The sequence below is a fragment of the Melospiza melodia genome, chromosome 9 (genome assembly GCF_035770615.1).
Source record: "Melospiza melodia melodia isolate bMelMel2 chromosome 9, bMelMel2.pri, whole genome shotgun sequence".
In the NCBI taxonomy this organism is placed as follows: Eukaryota; Metazoa; Chordata; class Aves; order Passeriformes; family Passerellidae; genus Melospiza; species Melospiza melodia.
The window spans coordinates 36053771-36075296 of NC_086202.1; the positions used below are offsets into that span (position 1 = coordinate 36053771).

Here is a 21526-nt window from a genome sequence, read left to right on the forward strand (position 1 = left end):
TGAGAGGTAAGCCAGCCCAGGGTGGGGGGTGTGGGAAATCAACATCATTCCCTGGGGCATTCCAAAACCCAGGTAAAAGCATGGTGACAAGGACATCCCCGTGCCCAGGCAGTAAAGGGGACAGTGGTGTCACACAGCAGCAGGTGGCAGCATTGGCTGCCTGCAGCATGCCCACTCACAGGTAGCAGCATCATTATCATTATAGATTTATTTCTCAAAAAAACGCCTCCAGAACTGCCAGCAGTGAGCCAGGGGAGGTGTTTTCATGGTGTGGCTGAGAAACCCCTCCTGTTGCCCTGCCTACCCACAACCAGCTTTATTCCAGCAGAGACCGCAAACCTACAGCGGCGGGACAGGGGCCTCAATGCTAGCAGCACATTCAGATACCCCAAAATCCCCAATATCTCTTCTTCCAGGTAAGAAATAACTCTAGAAGGGGCAAAATATGCTTGAAAACACCTTTTTAAAGGTGTTTTCAGTTACCACTTAAAACTCAGGTGGCAGCAGCTACTCCATCAGCTTGGAGGCACAGCCAACCAAGCGTGGCCAATGTCAGAGCGCCACAGGCAGAGTGGCATCCCCTGTGGCACGTCCCCATGCCTGTGGGCACCCTGCTGGGTACTCACTGTGCAGGCAGAGGCCGTCAGTGCAGTTCTTGGAGTCCAGCAGCACCCCGCTGCAGTCCTTGCCACCGTTGCGGGGCGCGGGGGCCGCGCACTCGCGGCTGCGCCAGTGGGTGCACTCGGTGCTGCACGCCGACCACTTGCTCCACTCTGTCCAGGCACCATCCACTGTGGGCACAGACACAGCAGGGTCAGCAAAACCTTCCCACTTTGGGGAGTGCTATCCCAGTGCTCCTAAAGAGCAGCTTGTTCCAAGCCCCTTGCATTGGCAGGGACACCTTCCACCATCTCAGGCTGCTCCAAGCCCCATTGAACCACTGACCACTTGCTCCACTCCGTCCACACGCTGTCCACTTCAGGGTCAGCAAAACCTTCCCACTTTGGGGAGTGCTCCTAAAGAGCAGCTTGTTCCAACCCCCTGCCCTGGCAGGGACACCTTCCACTATCCCAGGGTGCTCCAAGCCCCATTCAACCTGGCCTTGGGCACTACCAAGGATCCAGGGGCAGCCACAGCTTCTCTGGGCAATCTGTGCCATGGCCTCCCGACCCTCACAGGGAAGAATTTCTTCCCAATATCCCATCTAATCCTGCCCCTATGAAGCCATTCTGAATCCTGTCTGTGTGAAGCCTTTCTCTGTTGTGCTGCCACTCCAGGCCCCTGTAAATAAACTCCCTCCATGTTTCTTGTAGGTTCCCTTGAGGTACTGGAAGGCTGCAATTAGGTCACCTCAGATCCTTCTCTGGTCCAGGCTGAACAATGCCAACAATCCCAACCACAGCCTGGGGCACAGGCAGCGTGGGCATGGCCGTTCCTGAGCCCTGCTCACCTGGGCAGAGGGTGGTGCAGGTGATTTTCTGGAAGGGCTGCCCATCGCAGAAGGAGCCGCCGTTGAGGGGCGCGGGGTTGGTGCAGGTCCGCGTACGCTTCTGCCAGCCCCGGCCACAGCGGTTGTTGCACGGAGACCACTCGGACCAGGTGGACCAGCCACCATTCACTGCAGAGGAGAGGGGCAGAGTCAGCTCTGGAGCCCAATCCATCAGCTAAGCCTCAGGCTGGAGCTAAGCCTTGAGTTCTTGTACCTTCAGTGACCCCCTGTTACAGCTCAGCCTCGTGAACAGCAAACCACAAAGTTCCCTCTTGTGTCACCACCCCGTGCCCAAGATGCTCAAGACTGCTTTGGTCCTTTTTCCACTTGGCAAATATTTTTTGTGTCTGTCCCTGAGGAGACCTTTGATTTCATAGCCAAGTTCAGCCAAATACAGCTTTCCAGCTGCTTTGAAAGTCAGAGCAATCCATCTGGATACAACCACCATCCACCCTCCCACCTGTCACAGACAACTTTTATGAAAAATCCTTTCCTTAGGATTTTTCCTCCTGAGAAGCTGACAGGAGTCAAGAACAAAATGTAAACAATGGTCATCTGCTGTTGTGGAATGCAACAGGTAGTTCTTTGACTGGCCCATGTTAGATGTTTGTAATTAATGGCCAATCACAGCCCAGCTGGCTCGGACAGAGAGCTGAGCCACAAACCTTTGTTATCATTCCTTCCTATTCTATTCTTAGCTAGCCTTCTGATGGAATCCTTTCTTCCATTCTTTTGGTGCAGTTTTAATGTAATATAGATGATAAAATACTAAATCAGCCTTCTGAAACATGGAGTCAGATCCTCGTCTCTTCCCTCATCCTCAGACCCCTGTGAACACGGTCACACCTACCCAGTTGAGAATGCTCGGAAACACCTCCACCCCTCCACCTCAAACCTCTCCTTACTGCCTTGGAAGCCACTGGAGGCACCTGTTTTGCAGATATTGGTTATCACCATGCACTAATTCCCTCCTAGCACTCCCAGAAGTGCCCGTAGTCCCCCCTGACTTGGGGGCACAACCAGCACCAGCGGTCCCCTTGCGGGCCGGTACCGTAGACGATGACAGCGGCCGTGGTGCTGCGGCGCTTGGCCACGATGTTCTTGGCCATGCAGGTGTAGTTGGCAGTGTCCAGCAGCCGGGCCTGCTTGATGATCAGGTTGTGATCAATGGTGATCAGGAAATTGGTGTCCTGGCTGGGATCGATGACGTCCTCGTTCCTCAGCCACTCCACCTGGCATGAAAGGAAGGGATGGGGATTAAGCCATGACCAAGATCAAAGATGTCCTCAGCACTTTAACCACTGAGTGGACAATCTTGCCTCTGACTAGGTTTATTTCTCCTGAAAACTGGGCCAAACCAGGCCTGACTGGGGCATGTTACTGGTGTTTTGGCCAAGGATGAGACACTGTGGCTCCCTTCAGCACACAGCTCCCAGCAGCTGATGGAGCTGTGGGCAAGGAAAGCTCCACTACCATGGCAGGAAACCCATTTGGACTGATTTTCCCAGCCCTCCGCTCCCACTGGTGACTGCTCCCATCAAGACAACTCCCTGGGTGCCTCCTTGTCAAATCTTCCCTCTGAAGCACCTCAGGAAGCATGGGAGAGGATGCTGCCCAAAATAAACCATTCTGCTGAATGAGAGCTGACAGGACATCATCTGGGATGGGATGGGATGGGATGGGATGGGATGGGATGGGATGGGATGGGATGGGATGGGATGGGATGGGATGGGATGGGATGGGATGGGGTGGGATGGGATGGATGGGGTGGGATGGATGGGGTGGGATGGGATGGGACACCCCACCTTCAGGAGCCACTCACCTCAGCCTGTGGGACCCCCTCGGGTGGGCGGCACTGCAGCAGCACCTCATGCTCCAGTGGCACCTCCTTGCCCAGAGGCTCCTGATCAAAGTTCTTCCGTAGGTCTGGGAGGGGAAGGAGAAGCCAGGGGTTATCAGCCTGCAGCAGGAACAGGGCAGCCTCCAAACTTTGGTGAGCACCTCAGCACCAAGCACCCTCAGGTCAGGAAGTCCCTCTGGCAGAGACAGCCAGGGCAAAACGTGCCCTGGAAGGAAGGAGCTGAAGGACCATGTTTTCCGGGATGGATTTGGGGCAGCACATGGTGGATGATACATTTCATTTTCTCCTTCATGTGCATGCAAGCTTATACCCCATCCTGTCTTTTCCTTTTGGGGCTAAATTCAGCTTACCCACTGTTTCTTCATCCCTCCCAGCAGAGCCCCTCAGGATGTGGGGGACACAGCAGTGTCCTGCTCCAGAGCCTGGGAAGGAGCAGGAGCATCACTAGATGGTGCTGCAGTCCTCTGCTACAGCTCCCAACCTCTCTCTCCATGTGTGAACCCTCTGCTCCGAAAAACACCACGGAAGTGTTCAAGGCCAGGCTCAAGGGGGTTTGGAGCAAGCTGGTCTAGAGGAGGGTGTCCCTCCCCATGGCATGGGGCTGGAATGAGGTCAGTTTTAAGCTCCCTTCCAACCCAAAACTGTCCGTGATTCTATGGTTCTCTGAGTCCCTGGTTTTCCCAGCATAACCCTTCAGCAGCACAGCTGATCCATCACTCTGTTTTGGGTAACATGTTGGATTATAACCCTTCTAATAGCCAAATCCATTTGGGACCGGGCAAGCCTGGCTGTCCCCTGTAGCTCTGCCATCTCATCTGCTAATTGAGCAAATTCAGGCGTGCCCAGCCTGACTAACTGGCCTTTGACCAGGCTGACACTCCCAGGAGCAGCTCCGGGCAGTGACATGTGACAGCAGGGACTGGGAGGACACGGAGGCGCTGAGCGTGCAAGGTACCATCCATTGGGTTATTAAAGATAATAAACATTGGGTTATTAAGGATAATACAACCCTGGGAAGCGCTGAGCACGCTGCTGGGCACTGCAGTGTTAACTCTGCTAGTGCCACCACCCTGGCCAGTGGGCATGGTGACTCTCACAAAGGTACAGCTGGGGTGGGGACAAAAAATCAGGGTCAGCCAGCAGGGATGGGTCATCCCAAACTCATCAGAAAGCGGAGAAGGGCGTTTGGACCTGGTAAATGTGCCAGCTAGTGCCACTGCCTCACAGGTGGGGATGGTGACTCCAAGAAACAAAGCTACAGATGGGGTGGGGAGAGAAAACCAGGGTCATCCCGCAGGGATGGGTCTTCCTAAGCTCATCAGAAAGTGGAGGACATTTGCAGATGGGAGTGATGCCTTGTAAGGCTGGCCTAGAACAGAGACTAAATGGAGTTAAAGAATAAAGCAGGGATTTATCAGGAGCCCTCAGTATATCTACCTTGGGCAGCACAAGAGCCCAGTCAGGGCTGAAGCCAAGATGAACCAAAATGGCCACAAAATGCACGGGGGTCACTTTTATCAGTTCTGCTCTATTTGCATATTGGAGTTAATTGTCCAATTACATCTTTAGCCTATGAAGTCCCATTCTTCTTGTTTTTCTCTCTTCAACCCACATTGTTTGTGCTCTTGGGCCTAAGATTTGGATCATTTGTCCTTGGTGCCCAGCTAGAGCAGCAATTGTTTTGTCTCCCTGCTCTGTGCAGAGACCTCACCACCCCCTCATGAGAAGCCCAGAATTACACACTGGGGCAGCCCAGGATGTGAGGAACACGGAAGCCCAGCCCTGAGGCCTGGGGCAGCACTTACAGGCAATGCGGACGTAGGCCCGGCGGCTCCTGGTGGTGCCGGCCGAGCTCCAGGCCACGCACTGGCACCAGTGTCCACCCCCTCATGAGAAGCCCAGAATTACACACTGGGGCAGCCCAGGATGTGAGGAACACGGAAGCCCAGCCCTGAGGCCTGGGGCAGCACTTACAGGCAATGCGGACGTAGGCCCGGCGGCTCTTGGTGGTGCCGGCCGAGCTCCAGGCCACGCACTGGCACCAGTAATCCTCCAGGCCAAAGAGCTCCTCCACCTGCTGCCGGGACACCTCGATCTGCACCTCCCGCACCAGCAGCCCTGCAGGGGGACAGAGACACGGCATCCAGGAGCGGGGAAACTGAGGCAGCACCCCACAGTAATCCCTCCATTCTTAAAGATAATAGTCGCTTGTAGTTGCTCTAATAAATCTCTTCCCAAAAGAGCCATTGGAGGATTGGGCAGATAAAAAAAATTTGTGATTGCCCCATTGTTTCCCAAAGGGGTTTACAAAAATAAGCCTTTTCAGATTGGCCAGTGGCTCCTTGTACCATAATATAATCCTTTCCTCTCGGGAGTTTGCCGTTTATTGCAGCCCTGAGATATGTGAAAAGGCTCTGTTTCAGCCCGTGTGTTCAAAGAATGAGTTGGAGTTCTTCAGTTTTCAGTCTCAGAGTTGTTTGTTGTATCTTATCTATAAAAATTTTTCTCCTGTCCAGCCGAGGTCCATTCAGCAGGACAGACAGAGGCACTCTGCCTGCCCCCCGGGTGGTGTTATCTATTTATACTACAAACTATGTATAACATGTTTACAATTACTTCCAATACCTATCACCTATGTTAGACTTCTATTCTAAACCAATCCCAAAGTGCCAACATCACAGCAGAAGAAGATGAAGGTAGAGAAGAAGAAGAAGAAAGGCTGGACACGCCCAAGTCCCTCCATCTTGTCCCCAAAACCCCTATTTTAAAAATCCCAAAATCTACCTTTTCACCTAGTGATAACCTTATTATTACACTATTTAAAGTTCTGTGGCTTTCAGGTTGGTAATTTGCTCCATGGGTCACAATCAAACTCACAGGTGTTCTGGGCTGTGTGCCAAGGTCTCTGAGCCCCCCGACAGGGGTCCCAGCAACTCTGGACACCCAGAGGGATGTGCTGAGTTCCAACACTTTCCTATGGGCACCAGGGTTTTATTCAATACTGAGTATGTTGATTGTGTATCAACTAAAAATCTCACCCTCTTTCCTTCTTCCCCCAGTCCCATTGTTATAACCAGGGGATTCTCTGGGGTAGGATCTCCCGGTCCCCTTCAATCCTCTTTGACACCATCCTTCTTCCCTTGTCCCTCTTCCATTTGAGACATTCATTTTTCCAGTGCCCAAACTCTGTACACAATGCACATTGATCTTTGCCCAGTCCGGATGGACCTCCCTGGTTGCACCAATTTTGTCTTCCTACTCCTTTCTCTGCCCTTACTACTGCCATAAATTTCTTCATATCCTGCTTATATGCTTCCTCTCTATCACTATTTACTCTCCATGCCTCATGCACTGATTTTTCTAGGTTTCTTACATCAGGCCCTTTAAATTTCTGAAGTTTGCACCTAATATCCACTGTTGTGGATATTAGTAGTGGAATTCCCACATTTTCTCTAGAATCTAGAGTTGTACAGCAGCGCATTGTGTCTCTCAATCATGTGCAAAGCTGGAGGCCAGAGGGTTGGAGCCTTCTCCTCTGGGCTTGGCACTTCACAAACCAGGATGACTGTTACCTCTGAAGGATGGTTTGGGATGAAGCCAGGGCCATGGATCACGTGGAAGTGCCTCTTTTTTCCCCCCAGGACCAGAATCTCTTCACCATTTCTCAGGGCATCACCCTCCTCCACCAGCTCCCTCCCACATCTTCCCGATATCCCAACATCCAAGCACCCCTTCCCACCCACCAGGGTTTGAAGGATGCTTTGTTGCGGGGAGAAACCTCCCCTGTCTGTGCCAAATACAAATATAACAAGACAAATACAAATATAACAAGACAAATACAAATATAACAAGACAAATAAAACCTCGAAGAAATCAGCCTGCCCATGGCAAAGGTGACACCACCACAACCAGGACATGTTCCCCTGCACTGCAGGAGCACCAATGATCACCACCAAGGGCAGGAGGGACTTGGGCTTTATTTTCCTTATTTTAAGCAATACCTGCCCATATTTTTTTTTCAGTTTCTATTTTAAAAAGGCCTCAATTTCAGTGATCGAGAGCCACACGCTCCCCAGCTGTAATTTTGTTACAGCTCACTCCCAGTGCTGTGAGGAGCAATTACTGTCTCCCTGCCACCTTCCTGCAGAAGAGCTGACAAGGAAATACAATTTATTTTGTCACTATTCAGGAGGAACAAAAAAAAAAAAAAAAAAAAAAAGAAAGAACCACAACAAGAAAACCCCAAAAGCAAAGGTTTTTGGGCCAAGCAGTTTTGGGATTTTAAAAGGATTCAGAACGCAGATATGGCTCCAATCCATCTTGGGAAGGGATGAGCGCCCTGGAAAGGTGGGAAGCATCCTGCAAATGCCCAACTTCTGTTCCCAAAATTGAAGCCAGAGCTTGTGGCACACAGGAGTCACTTCCTAAGGGCTCCCAGGCACCCAAACAGAGCTGCCCTCCCCGCCCAGCTCTCCTCAGCCAGCTGAATGATCCTCTCTGACTTGGCCTATTTTTGCTTTCTTCCGCATGAAATGTTTTGGATCAGACGCAGTCAGAGCATTACTGAGCCAGGCTCATTCAAGACACGTCATCTTAAAAGTTCCCTTTTTTTTTTTTCCCTTCTTCTTCTTAAAGGTCCCTTTTTCCAAGCTTTTAAGCAAGGACAGTTAAAAACTAGCCATGTTAACCCGTGCCTTTGTGCCCAGCTCTCCTCTGTGCCTTTTCCAGCAGCTTTCCCCAACAATGTCAGGCACTGCAAATGCAGATTTTTTACCACCTTCAACCACTTTGGTTCCAGCTCCCTTTTCCTTAGGGAGGCTGCCAGGCAGAGATGCCCACAGCAGCAGCTTTTAGCATGCACCACATCACCTGCAGGCACTGCTGGTTCACTCCCTGACAGCAGCAATGCCACCTTTGAAGCCTGGATGAAGGAGGTTGGTGTGTGCTGCTTCCTCCCCAGACCGTGGGCGCACAGCAGGCTGGAAGCTGAGAGGGAGATGCTGGACCAAAGCAAGTGAATTCCCACAGCAACAGGTGGATGCCTCATCCCTGGGAGTGCTCCAGGCCAGGCTGGATGGAGCTTGGAATGACCTGGGCTAGTGGAGAGTGTCCTTGCCCATGGCAGGGGGTTGGACTAGATCATCTTTCAGGTCTCTTGCAACCCAAACCATTCCATAAGTCTATGAAATAGGGTGTTTCTTTCCACACTGCACATCACTAAGGCATCCCACAGGATGCTCCAGAGAAATGAGTCCTAACAGCCATCTGTTGGATTAAACAATCTCCAAACACATTCCACATGTGAGCACAACACAGGAGAAGCAAATGAGATAAGAATTTGTTTTCCCTTTTCTCTGAGGCTTCTCAGCTTCTCAGGAGAAAATCCTGGGCCAAGGGATTTTTTTCAGAAAATATGACTGCCACACTGTGGGAAACTTAGAGGAAAAGACAACTAGAAAAATTAACAAGGGGGGAATCACACCCAGAGCTGGACCACACTGCTCAGATGTTGCCACCAGAGCTGGGAGTGCCTGGTGGTGAGTGCTGGAAAGCTGGCAGGGTGACAGGGCAGCTCCACTGCTCCCTCCTTGCCCTGGTTCTGTGATCTTCCCCTGAGCATCCTCCAGTGCCACGTGTGGGGCACACAGACCTTTGGCTGCACCCAGTGTGGCCAGATGTTATAAATAAATGAAAAACCCCTTGGCAAAGGCTGCTCGGTCACTGACCAGCACTGACTGTGCCTCACGGGGGCGAGGGTTTCAAATCTGGCCTCTGCAAGAGCTGGGAGGTGGAGATGTACCCAAAAAAAGAGAAGCAGTGTCCCCTGCTCCTGTCAGCCTCCAGAGAAGCAAAGGAACAGCCTGTCTGGGCATCATATTTTTCCTCTAGAGCAAAAACACCCCATGAATGGCTAAAGCAGCTTGAGGAGGAGAGGCTCAAAAAGCTGCAGAGGAAAGGAAAGAAAGGATCTTCCCTTTCCAGAGCAGGCTCAGGGATGCACCCCAGCACAGACCGGCTCACGGCTGCTACAGGGTGGAGAGCAAGAGACACCAGGGAAGGGCAAGGTGGGAAAAAACACAGGGACAAGAGGAGATTCCGTCAAAATACTGGTGGCTCCTCCAGGCTGGTGAAGTCTCTCCTCTAAGCCTAGCACCACTGCAGTTCAAAAGGCTGCCTTGATTCAAAGCCCTCAGGATGCCACATGTGCAGGGATTAGCAGAGGGCAGATCTTACAGTGGAAATGTAACTGCTTTCCTCTACTCCTGAGCAGCCCCAGGTACCAAAACTGGCACAGAAAAGGTGGGTGCTGAGCTAAAGCATCCCAATTTTAGCAAATATCCTTCTTTACATGATATATCCAGCGCCACATATCTTGTTCTCATGCCAGGATGTTTCAAGGCATGGACTGAGCAGCTCTGCAGAGCCCAACCCCATGGAGTAACATCCCCCTAAAATGCCTAAACCACCTTCTCACCCCTTTCCAGGCAGCCAGAGGCTGATTTCTCCTCTGAGGCAGAAAAGAGCTCATTTGCCATCAACAGGCATTTCAAATCCTACCTGCAATTGCTCTCATTACCCATTAAACACTTAATCCCTCTGCGAACCTGCATAAGCTGCCAGCCTTTGCCACCCCTCCTGGCAATGACTCCTACATGTTGATTAGGCATTTTGTACAAAAGCAGCCCCTTTTTTTTTTTTTTTCTTTTTAATCAGATTTAAACATGCTGCCTTCAAAATCCCTTGTAAGAACCCCAAGTCCTGCACAAGGGTAGGAGTGAAAACAGGCAGGGTGACTTCCCCAGGCCTGATTGTGGAAGGGGTGTGGTAGTAGGTTCCCAATCAGGTCATGATTAGTATTGATTTTATTATCCAGAAGGCATGAAAAGACTCTTTATTATTAGAAATCTACAGTTCTTATAGGAACAGTGGTGGATCTAAGACCTGAGTGGTTTTAAAGTCAAAACCTCTCATGTCACAGTCATATTTTCTAAAAAATCCCTTGGCCCAGGATTTTTCTCCTGGGAAGCTGAAAAGCCTCAGAGAAAAAGGGAAACAATTCTTATCTCATTTGCTTCTCCTGTGTTATGCTCACACGTGGAATGTGTTTGGACATTGTTTACCAACTGGTGATTGTTTTGTTGGTTTCATGTGAATTGCTTTGACTTAATGACCAACCACCATCCAGCTGTGTCAAAACTCTGGAAAGAGTCACAAGTTTTCATTATCATTCCTTGTAGCCTTCTGTCTATATCCTTTGTGCATTATTTAGAATAGTATTTTTTATAAGCTAGAGTATCATAAAATAATAAATTAGCCTTCTAAGAACATGGAGTCACATTCATCTGGGAATCCCGCAAATACAAGACCACAGCTTCTCCACAGCTTCCCAGGATTTTTCTGGGAAAGTCTGTGAACGGTGCTTTCACCAATGGCCTGCCTGGAGGATTTCTTTTATATAGTATAGTATCTTAAAATGATCAATTAGCCTTCTCAGAACATGGAGTCAGAGTCACTCATTCCTCCTCTCATTGGTGTCACCTGCAAATTCAACAAGCGTGGATGTGCCAAGAGGGGAAAGAGCTTGGAAAGCAGCGGGACAAGGAGGGCAGAGGGTGGCTTTGCTCACCGGTGACCTCGTCCAGGCTCTCCTTGGTGACGTGGTCGTTCTGGTTGACCCACTCGCCGTTGCACTTGAAGTAGATCTGCGTGGCGGGGTTGGCGCGGCACACGAGCTCCACGGGCTTGTTCTTGACGATGTAGGCGTCCTGCGGCTCGCGCAGGAAGTGCGGCAGCGTCTCGGCCGGCGCCGACGGGAACGACTCGGGCAGCACTTCGCTGTACTCCAGCCCTGTTGGCACACACGGAGCTCAGCAGCCGCCCCAGGTCCTCCTCCACGCTGCTCCCTCCCTGCCCTGCACACACACGGGGGGCTACAGTGCACGAGGAGGGCCGGGAAAGCAAAAATGGCAAAGCAGCAGCTGGCAGAACCGGAGGGCACAGACTCAAGCTGCACCAAGGGAAATACAGATTGGATATTAGGGATAATTGATAAAAGGGTGATAAAGTACTGGAATTGTCTGCCCAGGGTGGAGTCACCATCCCTGGACGTGTTTAACAAAGGCTGGATGTGGCATTGGGTGCCATGGTTTAGCTGAGGTGTTGGGGCTGGGTTGGACTCGGTCTCGGAGGTCTCTTCCAACCCAGTGATTCTGAAAGCAACCCAGAGCTGCGGGATCAATCCTGTTTCACCTGGGTACTGGGCCCCCATCTACACTCCCGGCCCAAAGCTGGGTGATCTCACTAGAGGACACTGCAAGGGAAAAGCAAAACAAACCCAGGTCTATGGATGGTGACAGGGACACAGAGAGGCTCCAAAGGGGCTGGTGTCCCCCAGCCCACACCTCCTCCTCACAGCCCTGAGCAATGCATGGGCATGCTCCGAGCAAAATGCTGGCAGGGCTTGTCCTGGGAATGCTGACCATATTCCCAGCACAAATCTGAGCCATCCACACCTTCACTGGAGCTGCATTTGGGATCTCACCCCCTGCCAGCACCTGGATGTCAGCATCACCCAACAGGGGAGCAATGGCTTCCAGCACAGGCACCTCCAGAGAACATCACCCAAAGGTGCCACCAGGATTCCCAGTATCCCAGAAAACGTGGAGCTGTGCCCTGGGGAGCTCCATATCCCTGCTTGTTTGCTTTCAAAAGCCATCTAAATGCAAAAACAACTGGAGGTCGTGTCTGCTCAGGCCAGGCCAAGAAAAATCTTGTACTCTTGTGCTTAAGGAATGTTATCCCTTAGGAGTGGGAGCTCCAGGGTGCCTCATTCCCAGCAGCAGCTTGGAAGATGCTCTGACTGAAGCTGAGCATCATCTGCAGGAGACCTGTTCCCAGCCCATTAAGATCAACCCCAAATACCACAGGAGTAATAGAAACCCCCACACAGGTGCACAGGGATGCTGCTGCTTAACCTGTTGTTCCTGGGAATCTCACTAGCAGTCAGGTCACATCTCGAGGCTTTTCTTTACACTCAAAGGAGTTATGAGCTTTTCCTCCTCCTCTCTTCCCCCAGCCAGAGCTGTGATTCTCAACTCCAGGCACTGCAGCGTGCAGGAGAACAGTAAATATCCCCAGCCCCACGATAACATCTCCAGAGCTGGCAGGAAGAAGAAAGGAGCCCACTCCCTCCATCACCCTTGGCAAGCAGTGGTGCTGCATGGAGAGAAGCAGAATCCCAAGCTGTGAGGAGGAGGAGGTGGAGGAAGAGAAAAAAACCATAATCAGATGCACCAAGAGAACAAGATGACCAGGCTTCCTCCTGAGCAAAAATCAGTGAGGGGAAAAAAAAAAAAAAAAGGCACGAGGTCAGTCGTTTAAAATCCATTTAGGAAAATTGACTTTCCATTTCCATTTAACACAGCACTAAGGGAGAGCGGTAGGACATTTGTCATAATCCATTAACTGCTCTTTTGGAAACAATGAATTAAACTCTGGGCTAATTTCTCTCTCTCTCTCTGGCTCTTCCCCACCTCTCTGCTGCTGGTTATTTCCTTCCCCATCTCATTTGCAGACCTGTGATTTTCCCAGGCCCCATGGCAGGCAGGGAGACAGGGAATGCCAAGGTGTGTGACCCCCCTCCTGACACAATCTTGGGAACAAAATCCCTGTGAGCACCTCAGGCCACTGCTCCTGCTGGGCAGCCTTTCACCTGTCACAGCAGCAAGCATCCCTTTTTTAATCTGCCAATCAATTTTTCATCCGCTGAGTTGTTGTTCTGTTGTTTGTGTGTTGTTTTTTTTTGGTTAATTTCAAAAACCGCTTTGATGCCATGGCTCTAAATTCCCTGGCAAAGGGGGCTGGCAGGAGATAATCGAACTGGCAGCAGAGGCAGCCAACAAAACTTCACTCACAGGCCTGTGTGCAAACCTCCCTGACATGAGGCTCCCTGCATCCCTGTGGCAAAGTCAGACCTGGGCTTGGCAGCTGGGAATGGGCACAGGTATCCTCAAGAGCCAGTTTTTGGGAGGATCTTCCCCTATGGAGGTGACACCCCAAAGTGCTCATGGCCCTGATCCAAACCCACAGGCCAGGAGGAGAGATCCTTCTCCAACAGCCAGCAGCAAGGATATGTTTTCTCCCACCTCATCACCACTCTGGTGATGCTGAACAAGACTTCAGGTCATCCAAGAGGAGCAGGGAGCTGGGAGGGGATGAGTCACGGCCGGATGGGGATGGAAATCCGGATTTGTGACTCACTGGGATCGTCTGCACGGGAAGGGTGAAGGCTGCAGAGGAGCCACCTGGGCCCCCAGAGCAATGCTTGGGGCTGAGGCACTCCTGGTGGCACCAAAAGTCCCATCCAGACCCTGCTCCAAGAGGGGCTCTGCCCAAATTAATGCTGAGTCTTTAAGGTTCTTCTCCATGTGGGCACAATGACTTTGGGGAAGAAGGTGGGGTGGGCACAGAGACTGGAAGGTGGAACAGGATGGTGTCACCAGCCAGATCCAACATCTCCTTTTAGTGGCTACAAAAACCTGCTGGGTTTGAGATTTGAACCCAAAACACCTGAACGTTTTAAGCCAGGACCATGTTGGGAAGGTTAAAATCCTGCACACTCACGACAACTGAGAGATCTTTTATTTCTCTCCAGGAAAGATCTGGGGCCAAAATAGCAGCTCTAACAGGAGACAGGAGGAAAAGATGATGGGTTCTTCATGGCAGACTCCCAACTGGGGCCATGCCATGGAGCCCCAAGCCCACAGATTCCCCAGACTCATGGATGGGAGCAAATCAAGGGGGAGGGTGATTTTTCCATTCAGGACATTAGCAGGGAAAAAAACACTCCTGGTGGTACCAAAAATCCCATCCAGACCCTGCTCCAAGAGGGGCTCTGCCCAAATATATGCTGAGTCTTTAAGGTTCTTCTCCACTTGTGCACAGTGACTTTGGGCATGAAGGTGGAACAGGATGGTGTCACCAGCCAGATCCAACATCTCCTTTTAGTGGCTACAAAAACCTGCTGGGTTTGAGGTTTGAACCCAAAACACCTGAACCTTTTAAGCCAGGAGCACGTTGGGAAGGTTAAAATCCTGCAAACTCACGACAACTGAGGGATCTCTTGTTTCTGGCCAAGAAAGATGTGAGGCCAAAAAAACAGCTCTAACAGGAGGAAAGGATGATGGGTTCTTCATGGCAGACTCACAGCTGGGGCCATGCCATGGAGCCCCAAGCCCACAGATTCCCCAGACTCATGGATGGGAGCAAATCAAGGGGGAGGGTGATTTTTCCATTCAGAAATTAGCTGGGAAAAAAGCATTTGCAGCTGGGCAGGGCGTTTTCCTCCAGCATGAAACGCTCACTGCTATTTAAACACGCTGGGGAAGAATTAAGGCATGGTAACAAGGGGGACTGTGGATGAGAAAAGGGAGGAGAAGCATGCTGGGCACATTTATCACAAGCCATCACGGCAGCCTTTCATCCCCGCTGCCACCCGCCGCATGGGAAACCTCTGCCTCTGCCGGCACTCATGGGGGCCCCCAAAAATCCACACCGGGGGGAGGAACACGCTGCTTGTGCGGAACAACTGCTGCTGCCATGAGCCCTGAGCGCCCAGCAACAAGTGCAAACCCCAGAAAAAGGCACTTTCCCAGCGGTGCAACTGCAGCGCCCGCAGAGGCCACCGCGGCTCCGGTGCCACCCGGGTGACACCGCGGCCCAGTGACCCGCAGGAGCAGCAGGCAGGAGAGATGTTTTTGCATGGGAAAGCAGGAAAGGAGCCCTGCACAGCCGGGATTTCCCGCCCTGCAATCACACCAGCAATAAAACTCCCAGCAGTGACAAACTAATAAATATTTGAGAGCGCGCTCCGCTGCCTGTAATCATCTCCCTGGCAGACGTCTGCAGGGGGTTCCCATCTGCTGGCTTCCCTCCTTCCTGCTGGAGGTGGGTGCCTGCTTCCCAGATCTCTTCTGGGGGCTTTTTTTGGAAATCCCAGGCTGTCACCATCCCACAATCTCACACGACTTTGGGGCACGGTGTTCTGGGGTGCCTGGAGCTCTTTGTGGGCAGGCAGAGACAAAAAAGAGGGGGCAGCTCCCAGCTCAACCCACGGGACCAAATCCTGAAGCCTGCAGTAGGAGCAAGGAGAGGAAAAGGGAGGAGGGGAACAGGCGCTTCTTTTCCTCTCCCCATCCCTCATCACACATTTTAATCTGCAGGGGCTGAGCTGGATTATCTGCAGCATCTGTTCCCTGGGGGTGATTTGCAGATGTTTGCCGCCAGCCTTTGCAACTTTGTCAAGAACCACGACCCCAAACCCACCTCGACCCCCTAAAAGGAGCAGCACCGGGGTGGGATCCAGCCTTAACCCCCCCTCCATCACCCCAAACATGTGCCACTGAGGATGGCAAGCCCGGGAACCAACTCCCCCTGCAGCAATGGCCAAGCAAACCTCCCCAGGAAAGCGTTAAAATCCTCTCTCCTGCAATTGTTATCCCTCCAAATATTTGGAAGATTACAGGAGCATTAGTGGCTGCCCATCACCCAGGGCCACCCCTCCCTCCTGCCGGTCCCAGGCAGGCAGGCAAGGATGGAAGGATGCAGGGATTAGGCTGGGATGCCTGTGTTTCTCCAGCTAAATCTCGGCGGCTGTGGATGCTTAACCCCTTCTGCCCCCACCTCCCCACATCCCTGAGTGCCTCAGGGCTCCTGGGAAGGCCTGGCAGGGAAGAGTTAAACCTGCCAGGTGGGTTAAAATCCTCCTGGAGAGATGAAAAAATACATGACAGCTTATCTGCAGCGCCACAGGAGGAGTCATGTGCCTTCCCAATCCTCCAGCAGGGATGGGAATGGCTCTGGCTCCTGAGACAGGGATGGAGGGGATGCTCCAGCCACCAGCTGGGCTCCAGGAGGTGTCTGGAAGGCTGGAGGGGGCTGCCCCCCTCCCCAAATCCCCCCTCCCTTGCCTCCAGGGAGAATGAGAACAGGCTCATTTAGAGATTAGTGCTGTTGCCATTTCAACTCCAGCACATTGTGACACTGGAGCCATGGCATGGCTGCCTGCCATTCCAGAACACCTGCCTCACTCAGGGCATCCCTGCCACATGCCAGCCCATCCCTGAGCTCAAGGGGAGCTGCCATCGCCAGTCCAGGCCTGTCCTGTTCCCATGGGCTGCCACTGGGACAGCTTTCTGTCCCAAAGTGGTGACACCCCCTCAAACTTCCCCTCCTAAAAGCAGCCTGAGCATCTTCCTCCCCCACACACCATCCTCTCTTCCCCAAGCACCCCCTCCTCACCCTTGCTCTGCCTCCCACACACACAGGGGGCCCCAAACATTCAGCCCCCTCTCTGAGGAGGTGCCAGGAGCAGGTGCCACCTTCAAAGGCAACGTCTCCATGAGGTGGAGCAGTGCCACACCAAGCCACAGTCCCTTCTCAGGGGTCACATCCCACTGGAGACACAACAGGGAGAAAGGAGGACTCTCAGGACTCTGGCTGCTCACAGTGACCCCGAGATATTTCAGAAAGTCTCTTTTCCCAGCCCAGCAGTTGCAGAAGGAGTCAGAGCTCTTCATTTCTCGGTCTCAAGGTTGTTTATTGTTCCTTATCTGTAAAATTCTTTCTCCTGCCCTGCCGAGGTCTGCTCAGCACGACAGTCCAGGCACTCTGCCTGCCCTCAGGGCAGTATTATCTTTTTATACTAAAAACTACGTGTACATTATTTACCATACCTTCCCAATACCCATCACCTATGTTAGACACTGAGCTTCTACTCTAAACCAATCCAAAAGTGCCACCATCACAGCAGAAGATGAAGGCCAGGAAGGAGAAGGAGAAAGGCTGGACACACCCAGATCCCTCCACCTTGCCCCCTGAATCCCCATACCAAAAACCCCAAAAATCTACTTTTCCACTCCGTGATAAATTCACTATCATTCTACTTAATTTGTCATGGCTTTCAGATCTTCATATACGGTTGGTAATCTGCTCCATGGGTCATAATCAAAGTCACAGGTGTCTGTGCCAGGGTCTCTGAGCCCCCTGGCAGGGCTCTTGGCACTCCAGGAGAGCCAGAGGGATGTGCTGAATTCCAACAGAGGACAACCCAAGATGCAGGCTGGAACTGAGCACAGCTTAGGGAGATCTGAAGGCACCCACATCCAGCTCTCTCCCTGCTGCCTCCTCACACAGATCCCACAAACCCCTGTGCCTGCAGCAGCCTGGGACTGCTCAGGCACAGGCTGGGAAGTGCTGACTGTGAGATGCAGGGAATGTAACAGGTCCCCAGGGCTGCAGCTGGCTGATGTAAGCCCCGGCCTCATTAACTCAGTGTGGCTCATTAACCTCTCCCTCCCGGGAGGGGACAGCCCCAAGCTGCCAGCACAAGCCACAGAGCTGAGTGTGGAACCTTCAGGAAAACCTGTGGCACCCAGCACCCGGGTTCATTCCGGTTCAAAGTCAAAGGAAGGAAATTTCTGGAAGTTGCTCTTCCTTGTGAGGGTGGTGGAACAGGTTGGCTGGAGAAGCTGTGGCTGCCCCTGGATCCCTGGAAGTGTCAGGCCAGGCTGGATGGGCTTGGAGCAGCCTGGGATGGTGGAAGGTGTCCCTGCCCATGGTGAGGGCTGGAAAACCACAATCCCTAAAGGTCTCTTCCAACCCAAAACATCCCATGAGTCTACCCCACCTCCAGGCTGGAATTTGAGCTGAAAAACCCATGAGGATGTGTCACAGACATCTTTTATGGAAAACCCTTTCCTTAGGATTCTTCCTCCTGAGAAGCTGGGAGGCCTCAGGAACAAAATGTACACAATGATTATCTGCTGCTGTGGAATGCAACAGGTGCATCTGTGATTGGTCTCATGTGGTTGTTTCTAATTAATGGCCAATCACAGACAGCTGGCTCAGACTCTCTGTCCGAGACACAAGCCTTTATCATTCTTTCTTTTCTCTTCTTAGCTAGCCTTCTGATGAAATCCTTTCTTCTATTCTTTTAGTATAGTTTTAATGTAATATATATCATAAAATAATAAATCAGCCTTCTGAAACATGGAGTCAGATCCTCATCTCTTCCCTCATCCTCAGACCCCTGTGAGCACGGTCACAGGGATGCTGTGCTTGTGGGGTAACCACCCTCGTGTCCCCAAGCTTGGTAATTCTGCAGGGGCTGCACAGAAACCCAGCCCCCAGGGTGCTGCTGTGCCCAGGGGTGTGCAGAAGGTGTTGTTCTACCTCTGTGCCCCTCCAAAAGCTGCAGCCCATCCCCTCCTGCTCCCACCAGCCAGGAAAAGCAGCTGCAGTCTGCATCTGGCTTCTCCATGCTCACCACTCTTATTAACAACTAAACCTGGAAAGAACCACTTAACCTTTCCCCCAAGCATCTCTGCCTGACAACTCGCTCCTTTTCCTCCACTGGCTGCCCTCTTCCAGCCCCTTCGTGCCAAACCTGGCACCATCCAGCCCCATCCCTCCATCCCAGAGCCCACCCAGCCCGAGAGGGACGGACAGACAGGCATTTCCCAGCAGCTTACAAGTCCCTCCTGTCCCTCCTGCCCGGCGACAGGCAAACTTGATAATTAGAGAGCATTCCTCCCCAGCCTGGGTAATGAGGGGGTGCACCCAGCCAGCCCTAATTACACCCTTGGAAAGAAATAAAAGAAAATAAGCAGATTCCTGCTCTCCCAGCCAAAGGAAGAGCCTGCAGCTGGCCTCCCTGGCTGCATATCTCTATTAAACCAGGACTCGATGGGGACAGGGAAAGGAAAAAAGAAAGCAAAGTCTGTGCTGAGAAAAGGGTGGGCAGGAGGAGCTGGGCAGCCCCACAGATATTCCTGCATGTAACAGCCTTGTTGATCAAAAGTTACCTCACTTATATAAATAAATATAAAAATATATCGACTTTTTAGCTAAATCCTCAGGTCGGGTTTTGGCAAAGCAGCCTGAGAGGTAAACTAAGGCAGGGTGACCTCACATAGGGTATCCAATCTCAGCATCATGGGCATCCTACCACAGCATCCCTACACATCCCACTGAGCATCCTGGCATCCCACCACTGCATCCCTGTGCTCCTGCCAGCCTCAGCTAAGAGTCCAACCCAAATTCCAACCATCCCCAATCCCCTAAGGAGAGAAACACCCAGGCTCTGGCAGCACCTCCCATCCTGGGAGCTGGAAAGAGAGAGATTTATCTTGTTGGTTATGCATTACACTGGAGTATTTATGGAGCCACTACTCTTTTGTTTATCTTTATGATTATGATAATCAAAGGAGAAGCCTCCTGAGAAGTGTAAACAGCTGAGATCCCTTATGGTAAAAATCTCTTCATTTTTCATTAAATGGATTTACAACACGACACAGGCAGATTGGTGTAAATTGTTCCTCATTTCTGCTTTCAGCGGCGCCGTGAGCCGCGCGGATCCCTGTAAATACCCACGGAAAACAGAGTGAATTCAAATCAAAAAAAAAAGAAAGAAAGGAAGAAAAAAAGGAGGAGGAATTATGCAGCAAATCCCTGTTACACTCTATTGTGCTGGCTTCTTTTGTGCTGTTTTATACATTCCCTTCAGGGAAGCAGTTTTGTTGGAAAACTATCTCCAAATTTCATCTAGCGCTGGTTCTTGTTACGGGCACAGACACTTCCCTTTGTGCTATTTTAATTCCATTGTCACGGTCTTCTTGTCGGGTTTGTTCTGTTTACTGAGCAACAGCGTTGTTTTTAATGGATATAATAATTATATGAACTTTTTATTTATTTGCTTTGGCCCATGAAAGGAAAGCCCCAGCAGCGGAGAGGGCGGTAACGCGCTGTTTATTCACATGTACAGCGTGTGCTGGGCTCCTGTTGTGAAAAGAATAATCATTTCAACAAGAAAAGAGAGAAGGGAGAAGAAAACACGGAACAAACAGGGACTTGTTGCCCTGGTTAACGCCAGAAAGTCCAAAGAATTATTAATTATCCTTCAAACTGCAGCAAACTCCAACTGGAAGCTGCGAGCTCTCCTTGGAAAACGCAGAGAAGGAAATAAAAAAATAATTTTAAAAAGAGTCTCCTGTTCAACTGAGCACTGCAGTTTGGAAAAATGCTAACTCTGGGAGAAAGAAAGTCCACGCTTTTGCAGACAGAGAGCGATTTCCCCTTCACCCAAATTGCATACATATTTCAAAATGTAAATTCCCCAGCGTTCCCCTTGAGAGTGCAACTTTCAGGAGGCTGTTTTGCAATGGGTGGGTTTGCTTTTTTCTCCTGAACGTGCAAATCTGGAGGCGACTTTGGGCACAAAAAGTGACTTTAAAACAGCAGCAGCAGTGGGAAAGGCTGTGAACCTGCCAGTGCTCCTCGGGAAGAGAGGGATGCTCTGCTGCCCACCAGGCATCCCTCCCTGGGCACGCACATCCCACAGGACCACGGGCTGGAGGGAGCAGCTTTCACCCTCTGAGCAACCCACTGAAGTGGGGACAGCCCTGACAGACCTTCTCAAAGTGGCCCACAAGGTTTGGTACTCCTGGGTGGTGGCACTTCAGTCCCAAAATCCAGGAGGTGGCTGAGCACGTCCCACCCCGAGGAAGCCGAACGAGGTAAAGCAAAAAGTTGAGGCAGCAGAGGAGGGAAGAGCAGTACAAAAGGAACAGAGAGCTGGGGGGGAGGGTTGTGTTTGGTTTTGGGAGGGTTTTTTTTCCACCCATCCTTTTTGTCTTTCTCTCACCCGCTCTCTCCTCGCGGGAAGCCAGGGCTGGCTGGAAGGACGCTCCCCGCCGCCTCCAGCCAGCCTCTCTCTCCTGCAGCCCCTCACCAGCTGCTGCCCTACTTTTCCCGACGCTTTTCCCACTCTTCTCCCGCAGCTCGCTCGGTGGCAGGCGTGGGCTGGGAGCAGCATCCCTCTGCTGCAGCTCCCGGGGCTCCCTGTGCCACCCGAGCCGGCCCAGCATCACCTCCCGCCCTCAGCCCAGCCCAGGGAGGCACTGCCAGCAACGCTGCCCTGGTCTGACATCATTTTCATCATCATGTTATTATTAATATTATTATTTAATCACAAAAAAGAACAACTAGGGAAAAGGTCCACTCCGTGCCTCTAATTCCCCATTAATTCATCTGGGGGAGGAACATCACAGGAGAGGCTGATTAAGGTCCCTTTATTAAACAGTCTTTAAAGTTGCCCTTAATCTTTCAGATTTGTTGCC

The 21526-nt window shown here is 51.6% G+C and overlaps 1 protein-coding gene across 3 annotated transcripts in view; it reads right to left on the minus strand.

The window, feature by feature from the left end:
* The window catches only part of UNC5B (unc-5 netrin receptor B), a 59883-nt gene that overhangs the window by 9665 nt on the left and 28692 nt on the right, over window positions 1-21526 (minus strand). For all 3 annotated transcript variants that reach the window (XM_063164252.1, XM_063164250.1, XM_063164251.1), the window contains exons 2-7: window positions 10978-11199; window positions 5325-5468; window positions 3312-3415; window positions 2541-2721; window positions 1451-1618; window positions 627-791 (exon numbers count right to left, since the gene is read on the minus strand). In XM_063164252.1, coding sequence (XP_063020322.1) covers window positions 627-791; window positions 1451-1618; window positions 2541-2721; window positions 3312-3415; window positions 5325-5468; window positions 10978-11199 — 984 coding nt within the window. The remainder of the gene's footprint in view (window positions 1-626; window positions 792-1450; window positions 1619-2540; window positions 2722-3311; window positions 3416-5324; window positions 5469-10977; window positions 11200-21526) is intronic.